Source organism: Typopeltis vanoorti, chromosome 24 (genome assembly GCF_054136105.1).
Source record: "Typopeltis vanoorti isolate ZY-2024b chromosome 24, IOZ_Tvanoo_1.0, whole genome shotgun sequence".
Lineage (NCBI taxonomy): Eukaryota > Metazoa > Arthropoda > Arachnida > Uropygi > Thelyphonidae > Typopeltis > Typopeltis vanoorti.
In genome coordinates, this window is record NC_143572.1 from 53,459,321 (window position 1) to 53,478,247 (window position 18,927).

The 18,927-nt window shown below is 34.4% G+C and overlaps 1 protein-coding gene across 2 annotated transcripts in view; it reads right to left on the bottom strand.

Moving 5' to 3' along the window:
* The window catches only part of LOC150093205 (4'-phosphopantetheine phosphatase), a 195,268-nt gene that overhangs the window by 142,014 nt on the left and 34,327 nt on the right, over window positions 1–18,927 (bottom strand). The window contains exons 2-4 of one of the 2 annotated variants that reach the window (XM_090413342.1): window positions 17,124–17,209; window positions 11,558–11,772; window positions 7,770–7,953 (exon numbers count right to left, since the gene is read on the bottom strand). In XM_090413342.1, the coding sequence (XP_090269468.1) occupies window positions 7,770–7,953; window positions 11,558–11,772; window positions 17,124–17,209 (485 nt within the window). The other variant, XM_090413343.1, reaches the window with a different exon arrangement.

Genomic DNA, 18,927 nt, shown 5'->3' on the forward strand with positions numbered 1-18,927 from the left:
AAGGGATGGAGAAGAACTTTTCTGCACTGTATTAAACTTAGCCCATGGAACAAGTACAAGTCCGTGTCAAACCAACTGCTGGATATCAGAACAGAACTTAGTATCTCAAATAACACAAACATGAATTCAGTCCAGAAGTTTGCAACAGCTGATATCATCAGGACATAACTTCAAGCTATAGATGATAAATATCACCTTGTTCAAAGATTTTGGTGTTGTCAAAAGCAAGACTAAAAAACAGTTCATATTTGTAATGACAAATAAAACCAATTCTTTTCATAACAAAACTGAAGGACATAAAATATTCTCTTTCAGCATGCAATTTATTGACATTTTTCCTGAAAAGCTGGAGGTTGTTGTCAGAGAACTCTTCATAAGAAAGGATGTTCCAGAGGAGAGAAGTAGATAGAATAAAATAGAATAAGAGAAGATGTGGTTGCAGTTATATTAAGGAGAAATATTGGGTAGCTGCTGCTCATTTCAACATGTCCAACAGAAAGTGGAGGAATGATGAATTTCAGGTGCAGTATCTATGAGAGTTGATCTGTCAGTTGAAATGCTCTCCTCTAGACTGCATTGAGAATATTTAGGGAGGTTTTAAGTGCACCATCCCAAACATGTGAACAGTATTCTAAGGATGGCAGATTTGAGATTTGTACAGTATTAGCAGCTGGATGGGTGAAAAGTGAGGTTGGAGGTCAATGTCAGTCAAAGAAAAGATATATATATGTTAAAGATACCAAGCTATTTTAAACCAGGTTTAAAATAGCTTGGTATCTTTAACATTTATTATACCCAAGGTAAAATACTTTCTACATATATATATATATATATATATATATATATATATATATATATATATGGTGATCAGCTTTTACTCGGTTGTTGTACATTTGAAAAAATATATATATAGTCATTAAATCAATATTTTTTTCACACACACATATATATATATAGACTGCATTTTGGTGGGACTGAAAGTGATGACAATATCCTCACTCCACTGAAAGATATGAAAATCAGTTTAAGGAAGTGGTTGCAAATGATCTATCTGCAAGAGAGGAAACTTGCACAAGATTTTGAATTACTGAGAGGAGAATGGTCTCTCAAGTATGTATATGGAAGGAGAACTAGGTAAAAGCAATCAACAATATTTGAAGAGCAGAGAGGGTTATCAGGAATTTGGGTTGGTGGATGTACAATGTATTAGGGACACTGCTTATAGCAAATACTTCTGCTTCATGTCCAGCTTGATCAGTGGTTGTTAAAGGGAAGCCCATTGGAGTTGTGGATATCTTCCTAGATAACTTCACTATTTGAATAGCTGGACTGCAGAAAAAAAAAGTTTCAAGATAGAATTTCAAGACTGCTGTATTTAAACATCAGATGAACGTTACTGAATGGGACTTACGGAATCCTTAAGCCAGATAAGGTCAAAAGAAGAGGATTCTAAATTTAGCATCCACTGGCAAGCAATGGCAGGTCTCACATACAGGTACCATCCATGTGACAAAAAGAAATCATGTAATGTGGAAAGCAAAGATGAACAGTGGAGAATTGGAAATGTAATTTGGGTTGCTGTCAAGAAAAGGTTCTGTCTAGATGTCTGTAAATGAAAGTACATCAATTAAGAAGATAATAGTCACTATTGATATTTTATGCTACTTAAATTAAGGGGATATTAAATCCCACATAGTTTTAAAACCGAATAAGAAACTCAAAGATCGGAATCAGAGAGTTTCTTGCCGAATATAGTAAACTATAAAGTATCGGCGACACTAGCGTTAGCCAATGCAAGTGATCCTAGTACGTAGTACAATACCGGGCAACTCGTTGCAAAGGTGGGGGAAGTTCAGATCGCTATTCTTAGGTATTTTCCATAATGTAAAAACACATTTCCTAGGAAATGTATGCTGTTATTACATTATGGAGGGAGGTCACTACCCAGACCGGTTTCAGCCTTTTTTGAGGCTTCATCAGCGAGTAGCTAGACCTAATACCAAAGTGTATAGAGAAAAGAACTTATGTACTCTGCGAATGAGTTTTCCAAACAGGTGCAACCATTAAGTTACTTAAGTATAAAGAGCTAATAAGCTTCATTTCAGCAATGAAAACATTACTTAAATTAAGGGGATATTAAATCCCACATAGTTTTAAAACCGAATAAGAAACTCAAAGATCGGAATCAGAGAGTTTCTTGCCGAATATAGTAAACTATAAAGTATCGGCGACACTAGCGTTAGCCAATGCAAGTGATCCTAGTGTATTTTTACATTATGGAAAATACCTAAGAATAGCGATCTGAACTTCCCCCACCTTTGCAACGAGTTGCCCAGTATTGTACTACGTACTAGGATCACTTGCATTGGCTAACGGTAGTGTCGCCGATACTTTATAGTTTACTATATTCAGTAAGAAACTGTCTGATTCCGATCTTTGAGTTTCTTATTCGGTTTTAAAACTATGTGGGATTTAATATCCCCTTAATTTAAGTAATGTTTTCATTGCCGAAATGAAGCTTATTAGCTCTTTATACTTAAGTAATTTTATGCTACTTTTTTTTAAGGGATTTTGGCTGCTTTTGTATATTTTCTTTGTCTTTTTCACTGAAATTAGTTTTTGAGGAAGGTTTATATTTTATTCACAATGATGCTATCCCTGTGATAGCATCCCTGTTTATTGTTTCATTATGGATTATGAATCTGATGCAAGGATAAAGTAAGGACAGGTAGTGAGAGGACAGACTCCTGGACATAACAATCTTCAAAGAGCAACCAGTTTCCTTGTCATATAATGGCCTTGATAGTGCCTCCCACATACCACTACTCAGACTACCTCTCCTGGCATGAGATGGGAATGTAAGTGGTAGTGGGATAATGTGACACCTGTCTGGAAAGCCTCCCGATTTGTTACAGATAGGTTCAGTCACATGTGCTATTTGGAGGCTAACCTACAGCAGCACACCATTTTTATTGCTGTATCCTCAAAATGGAGGTTTTGGGTCTAAGCATGTTTGGCATGTCCTTGAAGGAGTATCTCTCACACTGTATGGAAAAGAGGTGGGGAATGAACAAAAACAAACCCCTATCCTAAAGGCCAAACATGGTATCCCCCACTTCAGGCCTTCAATAAGAAGGTAGCAGTGTTTCACCTCGTGATGATGGTAATCTTCCACCTAGTGGGTCCAGTTAGCATTTCCTTCAACTATTCCTTCAACAAAAAGGTATGAAAATACCTTTTTGCAACAGGAATGCTCACAGTATACAGACTCTTTTTGTGAAAAACAGGCTGCACCAAAAGAAGGCAAAGCTGACAAATGATAGGGTGAGGCTATACATTGTGCAACCACTAGAATATTTCATACTGTAAGATGAGTATTATAGTGCTCAGAAAGGTGGATCACCAGCCTTCATTAAGAATGTAAGATGACTGACTTATGCAGAACACAGCAAGAATACTTCCTTTCCTTTCTTCCTACATTGGCTGGAGTGCCAATGCTTAATTTCAAGTCTGATTTCATATTTCATTTGTAGTTGCCCCTTACCATGATGAATTAATTTTTTCTTTTAATGGATATCTTTGTCTATATAGGAAGACTAACAATAAGTGGAAAAGATCCAAGCTAACCTAGCAACAACATATTTCCCAAGATTCAAAAGTAGCTTGGGTACAGTTTAAGTGTACATCTAGATCTAGATTAAGTTTTAACTCCCACCCATGAAAGGGTTGTAAACTTATAGTACATTAGTATTGTGGGTTGGCTAAAGATTTTTTTTTCTGTTTATATTAATTTTATATATTTTTTGTATTTTTTACATAATCCAGAAACCCTGCTATAGAGATGAAATATGGAACTTTTTCAGTTTTATGTTTGGTCTTTATGCCTCCAATAAGCACGACAGTGCTCTTACACTGGGTGGTGATATTCATCTCCCACCTAAAGATAGTCACAAATGTCCATGCCTGCTGTAGAATTTGAACCCATTGTCTGTTGGTTGGTTGGAGAGCAGATGTACTAACCACTTGGCTAATCAGAACATCTACAGATCAATTATTTGATAAAATAATCTCAGTGTTCAATGCACAATCACTAAATTTAATAATTTTAATCTCAGCATCTAATATAATAGGTTTACAAGTCTTTTTCTTTTCACTGGAAGCAACAGTATCCTTACTTTTGCAACAATAAAATAAAACAATAATTAAACAATTTATAATTTCACAGCAAAACACCAAAATGCAGAGAGATACAATGACATCCTAAACAACAGAGTCCACGAAAACTGTGCCTCAGTTGATTCACAGCAGTGTCACATTGCTAAACTGTTTCATGAGCAAAAGTAGAATCATATAAATGGACATTAGTCATAATTGATTGTGGCTTTGTTGTCACTGGATAGGTAGGTACAAGAGTTCAGCTGTGAGTAAATCTTGGTTGGAACAGAGGTTAGTGGTTCTGTTAACAAGAGTTTATGATACCATATCATTGCAATTAAGATTAGGGATAATGTAATATACTTCAGTTTTTTTTAATGATTTCAACCCCTTAGTTCTTAACAGTATTTTAGTTTTTACTTAGTATTTTTATTGTTTCATTGGAATTTTCCACTGTCTTGAAACACGCAACATGACATCTGTTGTTAAACAGTTTCATTATTATTATTACGTAACCACTCCAAGAGTCTGAGGACTCACGCAAAAGGGCACTCTGAACCACATACATTTACACATCACTATATACCAGAATGAAAAACCTATGTTTCTGGAAGAAAAACTCTGCTACTTCTATAAAATATCAGAAAGCCGAGATAGCTAACTCGCCTTCACTTTAAAAAGTCCATACAGATTCCTCTCATCAGGACAAGAGTAACCCAGGTCATTTCAAACTGAAGGAAACAATGTCCCATCATTCTTCCACTGGCATTACAGAAGCACATCGCTTTGGTTCAATTCTTTCACTGTGATCATGCATTTCTTTCAAGTTATGGAAAACTTACGGGTTCCACTATATACTAGATTTTTTAAAATTAATTTTCACAAAGTTCATATATTCTGAAATGGGACACTATTATTTAATAGTGTCTCAGAAAATTCTGCAAGTTAATATATTGACAGTGAAACTATGTTTTGCATGCATGCATCAGAATGAAACCACTTCAATTCAATAGATTCAGCCTTATATTCAAAGGTTTGTTCATATTACCACATTTCTAAATGTATAAGATAAACTTTTGCTGAAAAACTTCATTAAATTTACCTATATGACTTGGTACACAGAGAATTATCTGCTGTATTTTATTCTCTATGTAACATAGTAATCTCTCACCATAATGAACTTTTATTATTATTATTATGGGCTACTCCATGGATGAGGGAGGCACTAAACATCATGCCAAGCACTATCCAACATTTGCACAGTATCTATCATACTTTGCTTTGAACTCATTCACAGTAATCACACCCACAACAGACTGGCAACCTTTCTGCTCCTTCAAGCAAAAAATCTAGTCCTGACATTCCTGCTAACAATATTCTTGCTTAGTTTCCAATGATAGGCCCCTAATTCTCCTACTGCTGGACCTGATCTGAAAAATTTCTTCTGCATCAATCTTGTAAAAACTCTTTAGTAATTTGCATGTCTCAATCATATCACCCCTTTTCCACCTGTCAACCAATTTCTGTAAGCCACAAATTTTCAACCTGTCATAATAAGGTTCATTCTACAGACCTGATACCATCTTGGTCACTTGTCTCTGGATCCACTCCACCACCTTCTCATCCCCAAGAAACCATGCAGAGGTGACCAGATCTGCATGCAGTAGTCAAGACTCAGTAGTCAAGGCTCTATAAAGAGGTATAAATAACCTGCTTGTTTCTGCTCATCAGGGTATTCTTCAGTAACCAAGTAATCCGATTTGCTGCTTTAGCCACTTTTGCAATATGCCCTCTAAACTTTAACTCCCTATCCACTAACATCCCCAAATCTCTGGCTTCACCAATTTCTGGAGTACAGTTCCATTAATGTGATATATAGATTGTAATCCTTTCACCACCAAAAATGCATACCCTTACACTTTGTCACATTAAATTTGCATCCATTCTCCTTTGCCCAGACTGCCAGTCCATTCAAATCATTTTGCAAAGTTTTAACATCATGTGTATTAACTATTACTCTACCCAATTTTGATTCATTGGCAAACTGAATAGTTTCTCTCAGATCCTTTCCTATATTGTTAATGACCAAGAACAGAACCCTGTGACATGCCACTAGTCATAGGCCTTCTACTGGACTACTCCTGAAAAAACTGCTCTCTGATATCTCTCCAACCACCCTCTTATCCACTACTCCAACTTCATATCCATCTGCAAGTGATGAAATTTACTGATTAAAATTCCATGCAATATCCTGTCAAAAGCTTTTGTAAAATCCAGCAGTATTACTGTAAACCCATTACCTTTATCCAATTCAGTTGTCACTGTATTATAAAACAGTGAGCAAGTTAATGAGCAACAGCCTATCCTTCACAAAACCATGTTACCCCCTCATAGAGTATCCCATTTCCATCTATCCATTCCTGTATGTTGCTCTTCACCAATTTGTCCAGTACCTTGACAATGACTCCCAGTCTTGTGAGTCTCCTTTATGTAATAGAACTATTTCCCCCACCCTCTATCCACCCCATAGAACATGGTCAAAATCACTGCCAATTCCCCAGCACCTTCACAAAAACTTGGGCTGGTATGCCATCTATTCCCATAGCTGTCTGTATTCACATCAAAATTCTGTAATATGCTTTGCACCTCCAGTACATTTACCTAAGTTTCCATATAAGCCTTTGCCTCTGTTACAGAAATGTCTTCACCTACTCTTGCAAAGTGTTCACTTAATAATTCTACTATTTTGCCTGATTCAGTTACCTCCTTACCATCAGCATTCATTAAAATCATTCTGCTATAAATATTCTTCCTTTCACTTGCAACATACCAAAAGAACTCTTTGGGATTATCTTTGGCCTGCACTGTGCTTTGTACTGCTTATGTGTCTGCTAGTCACCTTTCTCCTTGAATTCTCTCCACAAATTTTTCTTTTGTAGCTCCAGCTTAATGATGGTATTCATCCATTTAACTTCCACTTGATTTATTCTCCTGACTCTAGATATGCCGTCTGCTATTACTTCCCTCAAACACTCCTTGACCACTTCACATACACTATCACCACTCAGCCCTTGCAGTTTCACATGCCATAGCACTTATCCAAGCAATCTCCTAAGCTTGTCATACTTACCAGCCTTTCAATTCCACATACACCCCATCTTAAATGACAATTCTACACATTTAGCCACCTGCCAGGTGATCACTCTCACCAATTGGTTATAGACAAATTTCCTGATGCAATTACCAGACCCAACACTCTCAAACCCATAATACATTCCATCACATGTGGCCTCAGGTAATTATTCTAAGGAATAATTATCTGAGAATATTTTTTTTAATAGTAGAAAGATTTCATTGTGAATTTCCTTTAGAAAAGAAACCGACTTGCTGGACTTTGGCTGGAAGCTTTCTGTTATGGCGAGAATGAATTACATATCATATTGGCATTTTCCCTTGGTATATATTATTACAGTTCAACTGAAGTATTATTTTACCTCTATGCACTTATTGAAAATTTTTGCTCTAAAGTTTGAGTATATGTTATATGTCAGTGTCTTATACACTAGGAAATATGGCATCTACATAAAATATTATATTTTAGCATTTAACTTTACCTTCATGATGCTAACTCCAGAGCCAATATTTACTAATAAATATGGAAATACATTGGGATCCACATTGTGAAATATATATTCTGGGTTTCCATGCCGCTTATAACAAAATACTTCATCAGGGATATTCTTTAACAGGAAGTTGCATCCCTTTATTAAACATTCCATTTCATCTTCTTTGTCCACACTAGCAAAATAAACAAATGTTGAATATTTCAAGTTCAACTTAAAATCGCAAGTTAACTATCTTGTTACAATTTTCAAAAGGCAAAAAAATTAATCATTCAGTAAGTGAACATTTTTACTGAGATATTGGAAATTTATTAATATATATACAACATAATTACAAGGATAATTCAATATTACATTATTTAGATTTTTTTGGGCATTCAATATTACATTCATTTATTCAACACAGCTGACCTACTACTGTTTATGGTTACCTAATTAAAAAAACTACAGAAGTATGGTAAATAAACTTCATGGTAATATTGTGAATGGTGTGAATGAGTTTAAGAGAAGACAGCTGGTTTGGGTGATGTATAGCCTCCCTAGATGCATCCTTGACTCTTCTTTGAAGGTCTCAGATAAAAGAACAGAGCTGTCCAAATAAATAAATGAGTATGCCAAGGATATACTTCATCCAAATTATTCAATGCAGTATTAGAACATGCCCTAAGTGAACCAGATTAGAGTGACAAAGGGATAATCAAATCATAAAAAAAAATAACAATTTACGATACACTAATGATATTGTAGTAACAGCAAACAACAAAAGAGAACTAGAAGAAATGATGAATGAATTAAATACAGTATTAAATAAAGTAGAATTATATACAAATTATGAAAAAACTAAAATAATCACAAATATCAAAGGAAACCAGATAACAATTAAACAAAGTCCCTTGTCTCTTATTCATATTAAAATTTAAATCTTATTCATATTAAAATTTAAATCTGCAGGCCTATTATTTTTAAAAAATCGCGGCACTACGATTTCGAAACTTTCACCCTACAATACGAACTTGCGAAGAAAGTATTAATATGAAAGTATTAATATGAAAGATTTAATATGAACAAATAACAATAGACAATAATAAACTGAGTGCAAGAACATTTATGAAGAAACAAAAGCAAAAATTCAGCTAGGCTGGATGGATTTTTGGCAAACTCAAAGTAAAACCAAACTTTTGCAACCAACAAGTCACCTCAGTTATGATATATGGATCAGAGACATGACCAATAATCAAATAAACAAACACTAGATAGAATGAGGATGAGCATAGAATAGAGCAGGGTTTCCCAAACTGTGTTCTGCGAGAAGTTCTCCTGGAATTTGTCATTTTAGTTTTCTAAGCATTTTTCATGAATAAATATTTTATAGTGGAAATATTCTGAGAAGAATAATATTCGTGAATATGTCGAAAAGCTCAGATCCAGAATGTAATAACATCTGTGTATCGTTAATTTTCACACACTGAAACCTTTCAACATTTGAGAAAGGGAATACCGCTGTTTATGACCAGTCATAAAAATTGCCTGCAAGTGGATTATAACAACTGCGTATCCTCTGTTCTCAAACCTGAAGGAAATGACGTGTGTAGCAAATGACAGTGACCAAGAGGTATATTTTTAACCATGGAAATATTCATGAATTATCATTAATTTTCACACATTGAAACCTTTCAACATTTGGGGAAGAGAATACCGCTGTTTATGACTGATCATAAAAATTGCCTGCAAGCGATTACAACAATGAGCGGCAAATCCTCTGTTCTCAAAACTGAAAGAAATAACATCTGTGTTGCAAATGTTAGGGACCAATCAGCAAGGAAATATAAAGAAAATTTTTCCACTCAAATTGAAGATCAAGGTAGTCTGTATCCGGTTCTCAAATCTAGTAATACTGAATACTTTCTTCGCAAGTTCGTATTGTAGGGTGAAAGTTTCGAAATCGTAGTGCCGCGATTTTTTAAAAATAATAGGCCTGCAGATTTAAATTTTAATATGAATAAGAGACAAGGGACTTTGTTTAATTTTAGTATTAAAAAATCTCTTATTGAAGGTGACGCAAGAGATAGCGAGTCATCCACCACCAGCCTACAAAGCGATCTCCAGGATGTACAAAAGGAGGGGAAAACTACCAGCACACAGGAGAAAAAGTCTGCATTCACTCGTGAGTACTTATATTATAAATTTTTGTGATCAGAATGGGATATGTCAATGAAAATCAGCACAAATTAATTTAATGATGTTGGCCTGGGAAACTACAATATGCTACAAGATTTCATTAGTACAGTGATTGATAACTGATTTAAATGTAATTTAATATTTGTCAACATGTCACATCGTATACATAAGTGTACTAATACTCTTTACGATTATGCCATAATTAATTATTAATATTGTAATGTGTTAATAATTAATTAATAATTATTAATTAATACATTACAAAATAACCAAGGTGTTCTGTTAAAATTTCAGGATTTGTGAAGTGTTTTGTCATAGGAAAAGTTTGGGAAATGCTGGAATAGAGAGTCATGCTAAACATCAGAGTGCAGGATTAAGTAACGAATGAGGATTTAAGAAAAGAAACAAAAGTTGTGTATAGGGCAACAGATTTTAAAATTAAAATGGAGATAGGCAGGATATATTGTACTGATAAAAAGTGATAGATGGACAAAGACAATCATTCGGTGGCATCCATACAAAGTAAGACGAATACCTGGATAACCAGAGAGAAGATGGGAGAATACTATTGGAGATGGCTGGAGAATGTTGGCACTGGAAAGCCTTTAACAGAGAAAGATGAAAACAAATTGGAGGAGAGCAATAACCAAAAATGTCATAAAAATGGCTCAGAAGAAGAAAAGATGTCAATTTCCCATTTTGAACTTTGTCTGCAATCCTCTACTTGAAACTGCTTACCATTCAAAAAATTTATCTACATGTTTAGTGCTGAATATTGTACCTACTTCTCCCTTTCCCTGATCACGTTCGTCTATTGTATCATTAGCAGATTCTCACCAGTTTTAATTTTCATCTCAGTAACACTAGTTATGTCAATATGATATTTCTCTAATTATTCTGCGAGTTCCACTTTTCCCTTAATGCTTCATATATTGATGGAGTTTTCTGCTGTTTCTGATGCTTGATTTCTGCTGATGTTGAATTTGTTTCAGTACTTGACTTGCTAATGCAAATTTTTCAAATTTCATTTAAAAGAGGGAAGTATTAATTTCTCTTCCAAATGTCATTTAGAAAGTAGCATGCTATATATGAGTTTATAGCACAACTGCATAAAAAGAAAAAAAAAATATGGAAATAAAACCAATGCGAATGCTTGTGTTATATTATGCTTCAGAAGTCTTATGCTTACTTAACTCCAGGAAATACCTTAATATTTCCTGCAGCAAAGCTTTAGTTTTGTGGGATTATAACAGGGAAAGAAACAGTTTCTCTATATGACATACATATATATTTATCCATTCACTAACTAGTCTACTTCCCTATACACTTCGAATTTATATATAGCTGCCAATTTCAACACAGTCTTTATAAAGAAATGATTAAGAAAGTACAATACACAAAAAACACTACCAACTGCTGCCAAATATATATCATTTCCTCTTTGGAAGCAGCCTATTGTAATTAACATTATTAATTTTAATGTATATTTTTTTCACTTAGACTTTAATAACTAACGTGAAAGGTTCTCGCTTCTCTAGCATCTGCTACATAATGTTTACATATACATTTTTGATGACATCCTTGATAATAAAATGATTTACGTTAATCCAAGAGTTGTTGTCAACAAGTCTGTATATTTGTAGGCTCCACCTCCTGTAGCTTTGATGACCTTTCCTTGCATGAAATCTTTTGAACCTATCAGATGCTGCTGAATAAAGCTTAGACATGATTCAATATGTTTTGTTTCAAATTTAACGAAATGAAGCCGGGCTCCTTCCACATCGGTTTCAGAAATTTTCTGGTAGCCATTATTATTCTGAAATAAAGAAAATGATTTATATATTGCATAGCATGCTAAGTAAAAATAAAAATATATACAAGAAAAAATATATACAAGATTTAAACAAGAAAAATTGAAAAATAATATTGAATATTACCATAGTATTACCATATAGCTTAAGCATCAAAACAACGTTAGCATTTGAAAAGTTTCAAAAGTGACTTTAAAGTAATAATGGATATATAATATCCATTAACCTTTCTTTTAATAAAAATAAAATAAATATTACTCCTTAGACTAACAGTATCCTCTCTTATAATACTTAAGATGGCAAAAGTAACCATGTAGAAAGTAAAAGATAAAATTTAATTTCAGATATGCTTCATTGCATTATCTTTCAAATGCAGCACAATATCTTCAGATGCAAGACATCTACAAATTCAGATAGTAAGCATATATCAGAAATCATGCAACTGTAGAATAAACCAGATTATCTGTATGAAGTTGGCTTAAATGAATTCTAAATTGAACGTCGGGCAACTCATTGTTGCTGTATCATCATGTTTCATATCTGATAAGGCAAATATTTATTTATTCCTTAGTTTATACTTTTTTTTTAACATTCACAGTACATCATATTTCCAAATATGAATGATAGAACAGTTGTAAACTGCATTACATTTTATTTGTTTTCCAAAAATTCCTGTCACAAATTATGTTTAGAAAGTGAACTACATAACTAGTTAGTATTTCTGTATGAAATAATGATATATGACACTTAAGGGAAAGTTTAATAGTAATCTCATAATAGAGATTGTTCAACTATAGTAGGTTAGTATCAAGGATGTGAAGAAAATTGAAGAGAAAGAAGAAACTTGTTAACATTGGATTTGAAGATCTGTAAAAATTGTATTCAAGAAATACATAAGAGAGAAGATGATTCCAATAGACAACGGAAGAAAGAAAAATTTGTGTGAATTTGGAATTGAACTGTGAAGGAATGTTGAATGGCTACTGTATGTGTTTTAACAGATTTCAGAGTGGGGCAATCATTGATGCCCACTTTGATGAGCAGCAACTACGAAATCTTTATTCAATATCAGCATCTAAAGGATTACTTTCTTTTCTTAGGCTTTCTTATGTCTCTTTTCCCCTTTAGGTATATAATTAATAATTTCCTTTGCTTTACACATTCTATTCTTTTGATGTTCATTTATTATAACAATTAGTGCACTTATTTGTAATCAACTGTGATTTCATCTCTTTATATTCTACTCTTACATCCATTTACTGATCTAAGAAATTTCATTTTAGCCACTCATATTTTACTTTCAACCTTATTTCTTTATCCGATATTGCTGGTACTGCTATGAATTTATAAAATTTTGTCTATTTTATTGTTTATCTTATAGTATCAAAATCACTTGGAAATGATGCAATCTATTATGTAATTATTATCAATATTAAATGTCATCACATCTTAAATAGTGAAAACATGTCACTTGCTCTAGAGTTCAGTTCTCAGTTATTATTTTAGTTTGCATGAGATATTTAACCCAGAATGCAATAGTTTGTTTTCTTTCATGAAATGTATAAGTTGTATTCAGTACTTAGTTGGCACCTAATTAGAACTTTAGTCTTTGTGTTGTTCATTGCAATTGTTTAAACTAGTCCCACTGTTATTATTATCATTATTATTAAGTGACACCTCCACATAATAATAATGATAAGACTCATCGAGGGAGGGAACCTACTCTACAACTATCTCCATCAATTACAGTGAACCACAACTACACCAACGGCATCTACTGCCCACTAGTATCTTCACAATCACAAACATCTATGCCATTAAAAATAAATTAACATGTACAGCGAACACATAAGCCTTGCCATGCATTAGTTGTAAATGGTAAATAAATCTTCAAAGGTCTTCTCATATTCATAAAAGCATTGTGTTTATTGTTGTATGTTGACTGATGTTCAAATTCCTAAATTTATTACACTTCCTTATCAGCTATATATGAAATAAGGTAGAAGAAAGGCTATATCCCTGATTAGGCTCTATTTTTGTTGTTACACATTCAATAATATCCATGGTTACTATTCTATTGTTATACAAGCTCTTAATTACATTTATTTCAGATAGAATTGGTCTTTTATATTATATTCCATAATTTTTGTCTATTAACATGTTTAAATACTTTTTCATAAATGTATAAATGCCAAGTGGATCTGTAAAGCAAATTCCTTTTTTTTTTTTTTCACCTTCCTACAATCTGTTTTAGTGTAAGTACATCATCAATTCAACTTATCTTTCCTAAATCCAGTCTGTTCCTTCAACAGTGGAGAGTATTATTTAAAATCTTACTATATAATTGCATATGCTGCATTTAACACATTTAATTTTCACACAAACTTCTATCTTCCTTCTTAAAACTTATCATTTTAGCCTTTCATTCTTAGTACTTCGAAGGCATACTATACTACAGATAATCTAGTGCTAAAAAAAGGTTCACAGGTCTTATTAATCCCCCTTCTTAATGGCATTAAATTCTCAACTTTCAAGGATGCCCTCTCATCCTTTCCCCACCATCTATAAAATGAAAAATTCCATCTACTGAAATCCTGCAAGATTCTTTCAGAAGTTTGTAAGTCTCAATCATATCCTTCTTTACCCAGAAATCTATCTGGGTAATAACTTGCCATAGTGCAAGGCATCATACACACCTGAGAAAGGAGCATGTTGTGCATTGCAGAACACAAAGAGCAATGTGATAGAAAATTAATGTTCTCTGTGTACAAGTAGCCTAGTCATAAAAACAATTTCATGTGCAAATTTTATTATTATTATACTGGCACCTCCATGGTGTCCAAAGACTCATTGCGGGAGACCCAATCTACCATACCTCTCTTTGAACCCATTAACAGAAAAAGCACTCAACTGATTTGGGCACCCCATTCCACTCATTCATCACTCTCCATCACACCCCCTACTGACCACACCTTTATTCAAGTTCCAGGGATGACCCTTTGTTCTGATCCATCTAGCAAAGTGCTGAAACATTTCCCCTACATCTATCCTATAAAATTCTTTAAGCAACTTAAATGTTTCTATCATATCCCCTCTTTTTCTCCTATCAACCAACTTCTGCAATCTACACACCTTCAACCTCTCCTCATAGGGAACATTCCAAAGGCCACTCACCATCTTGGTCACTGACCGCTGAATCCTCTCCACCGCTTCCCATCCCGCCAAAAAACCCAGGGGACCAGACTCTAACAGAGTAATCCTGATGTGGCCATATCAAAGCCTTATAAAGACGAATAACAACTTCCTTATCTCTACTTTTTCAATAGCCAAGTCATCTTATGAGCTACCTTTGTATCATGTCCTCTAAACTTTAACTCTCTGTCTACCACTACCCCTAAATCTCTAGCTTCATTGATTTCCTGGAGTACAGTGCCATCAATGTGATACACAGCTTGTAATCTATTTATCCCAAAATGCATAACCTGACACCCATTAACTTTTGCCTATACTGACAGCCTATTTAAATCTTCCTGCAAGCTCATGTTTGATTGCTTATGCTTGGATAAAATGAGGATGAAAACAAAAATATAATTTGTCAAGTTTAATATACTTGAGGTCTGTGAAAAAAGTTTCTAAAAATATACTGCCAAAAAAAACAATATGCTTAAATTATACTAATAGTCATCATCTGACAATGATATCATCTGATTTATTCCCTAAATGGAGTGAGCGAGGCTGTTTTAGCATTATCTAACTTTTGGAGACTGAGGTGCAGTCAATCTCTGCCAATCAGAGATAGTTGGCCCAAGACTATCACTCATTTTAAATGTCATCTTATAAAGAGAATGTGGTGGATGAATGCTGCGATCTCATGATCCCTAACCCTAATGCAATTATTATCATATGAAATAGCATGGGTTCTATTTCTTGAGTTCAGAAGATAAAAACCTAAGTTTCCAGGAGAAAAAGCCCACTCGCCTGTGCAAGAGATCAACTAACTTGGGAACCAGTCAAAGAAAGGGTTAGAAAAAGTTCTACTTGGCAACTGGAATCCAACTTAGGACATCTTTCGTCAAGTGGCCTAGCACTATGGATGTAAATTCCATTTTCACAGGCCTTATGCTTACATATCCATAAATTATGTTCTTCTTAGCTTTTATTTTGCCTGGAAGTACATACAGAGAATATGATCCCTATAGGAATCTTAAGTATAATAAAATTAGTTTAATCCTTTATCCAAGTGTGAGCAAACAAAGTTTGCACCTGAAAGTATCTTCAAGACTGGAGTAAGGTGGTATAACACCAGGGCTTATAAAGAGAATATGGTAGATGAATGCTGTGATCTCATGATCCCTAACCCTAATGCAATTATTATCATATGAAATAGCATGGGTTCTATTTCTTGAGTTCAGAGGATAAAAACCTAAGTTTCCAGGAGAAAAAGCCCACTCGCCTGTGCAAGAGATCAACTAACTTGGGAACCAGTCAAAGAAAGGTTGCTCCTGCCTGGTATCTCCACTTGGGCCTGGCTTCCACTGAAGAGACCTCAATAAAGGTCGAAACTAGTCTGGGTAGTGGCCCTTCCCTTAATGCATAACATTAGACATATCCGCAAGGAGATGTGTTTTGCATTATAGGAGATACTGAGACAGGAGTGTTAGTAGCTTGCTCCACCTTTGCAATGAGTTGCCTGGTGTTGTACCACCTTACTCCAGTCCTGAAGATACTTTCAGGCGCAAACTTTGTTTGCTCACACTTGGATAAAGGATTAAACTAATTTTATTATACTCTAACCAAGTGAAAAATAAACTTTCAACATCATTCTCTAAATCCAGAGTAATTTATTAAAAAAGGGTGGCACACCATTTGGCAACTCCTATAGGTAGAGATGACCTGCTAATGCTCCTGCCTGGTATCTCCACTTGGCCCTGGCTCCCACTGAAGAGACCTCAATAAAGGTCGAAACTAGTCTGGGTAGTGGCCATTCCCTTAATGCATAACATTAGACATATCCGCAAGGGGATGTGTTTTGCATTATAGGAAATACTGAGACAGGAGTGTTGGTAGCTTGCTCCACCTTTGCAACGAGTTGCCCTGGTGTTGTACCACTTTACTCCAGTCCTGAAGATACTTTCAGGCGCAAACTTTGTTTGCTCACACTTGGATAAAGGATTAAACTAATTTTATTATACTCTAACCAAGTGAAAAATAAACTTTTAGGAATCTTAAGTACTTATCAAATACTGTCTGTAACGAAGACTTCCTATTTTTATAAATGTCATTTAGTAAAAGTGCAAATAATAAAATTTTAAAAATTGATCTATTAATAAATGTTATAAAACTATAAAATTCATACCATACAAGTTGCTTCTTCATCCAAGGCATATAGTGCTCGTTTATATGATACTGTTGAGTAATACGCTATTTTTGTCAGCGATCCACCTAAAATAATGAATTAATTTCATTAATTTATTACTTAATGGAATTATCTTTCACAGGTATCAGAAATGAATGACTAGAAAGGGAAAAGAGAAATTAACTAGCTGCTAAACATTTGCAACATTCTTCCTTTCCTCACTATCTACAACAATTATATTACCAAAATCACTTGACTTTTCTTACTAGTTATATACTTAAAAATGATGCCGTAAACATCATTTTTAAACATGAATAGTCCTATATGACTGTTCATGTTTCTACATTTTATAACGACATTATCATCACCTTGCACTTTAAACTACTCATGACTTATCCCTTTTATGTATCAGGTCATCCCAAAAGTAATGTCATTTTCATACTGTACTTGTTCAAACGTATCTCAGCTTGTCCAAACATGAATTTTTAAAGCTTTATGAGTACTGCTAAGCTGAGGCAACTTCATTCTTAGGAATTCCACCTTGCAAGAATATCATACATAAGTTATTGTTTAAATAACCCTTTATTACTATGGATGTCACTGAAGAGCACATTAGGCACAGCATACATTATGAGTTCAAAAAAGGCAACAATTCTGCTAACACCGTAAAAAATAGTGCAAGAAGTGTATGGCAATAATGTTTTGAATGTGCAAAAGTGTCACTGATGATTCCAAAAATTTCAACAAGAGGACTTTAGCTTGAAAGACTCCCCTCGCTCTGGGAACCCTGTCTCTGTCTCTCTTGATAATGATATGCTGGAAGCCACTATTGCAAGAAACGTCAATGCAACTATTGAAGATTTAGCAAAAGATTTTAATTCATGGTCATCGACCATCCATTACCATTTGCAAGAATTTGGAATAGTGTCTAAGCTCAGCAAATTGGTTCCTCATGAACTGATTAACAATTGAAGAGAGTGCATTAATATTTGCACTGCTCCTCATCCTCAAGAGGTTTAATCTCCATTTTTGAGTTTTGTAGTCACCGGTGATGAAAAGTGGATACTTTACACAAATGTTGAGCACCAAAGGCAGTGGGTTCATTCAGGGGAACAGGCTAAACCTCAGCCAAAACTTCATCCTCAGAAGGTTTTGTAAGCATCTGGTGGGATATGGCTGGTATTATACACTTTAAACTCTTGCCACAAAACTCTGTTTTTCACCATGATAACGCATGCTGTCATAGTGCAGGAATCACCTCTACCAAGATTGAGGAAGCTGGCCAGGAAAAGTTTCCATATCCTCCATATTCTCCTGATCTTGCACCTTCAGATTACCGCTCATTTTGAAGTCTGCAACATTTCATTAATAAAAATATGATACATTAGACACAGTGAAATTGAGTCTATGCGACTTCTTTGTCTCCAAACCTCTTGAATTCTATAGAAATGACATTATGAAGCTTTCACAAAGTTGGAAGAGTTAATTCAAATGGAGAATATATACTTGATTAAATTAGCAAGTGATTTATCTTTTATATCCTTCAAAACTTAATGCTAAAAACTACATTACTTTTGGGATGACCTGATAGAACTAAGGAAGGCAATTACGACAGACTAAGAAACCAACTTGCAGCAGTACAACTGATGAAAATATTTGAAGGAAGAGAGGTCAGTAGTGCATGGGAAATACTCAAGAGAAAATGTTGATAGCAATGGCAGATTATATACCTTGAGTTAAGAAGGTATAGTGATTTGAAAACGAGATTATGGAAAACATAAAGAGAGAGGTGGAGAAGAGTTGT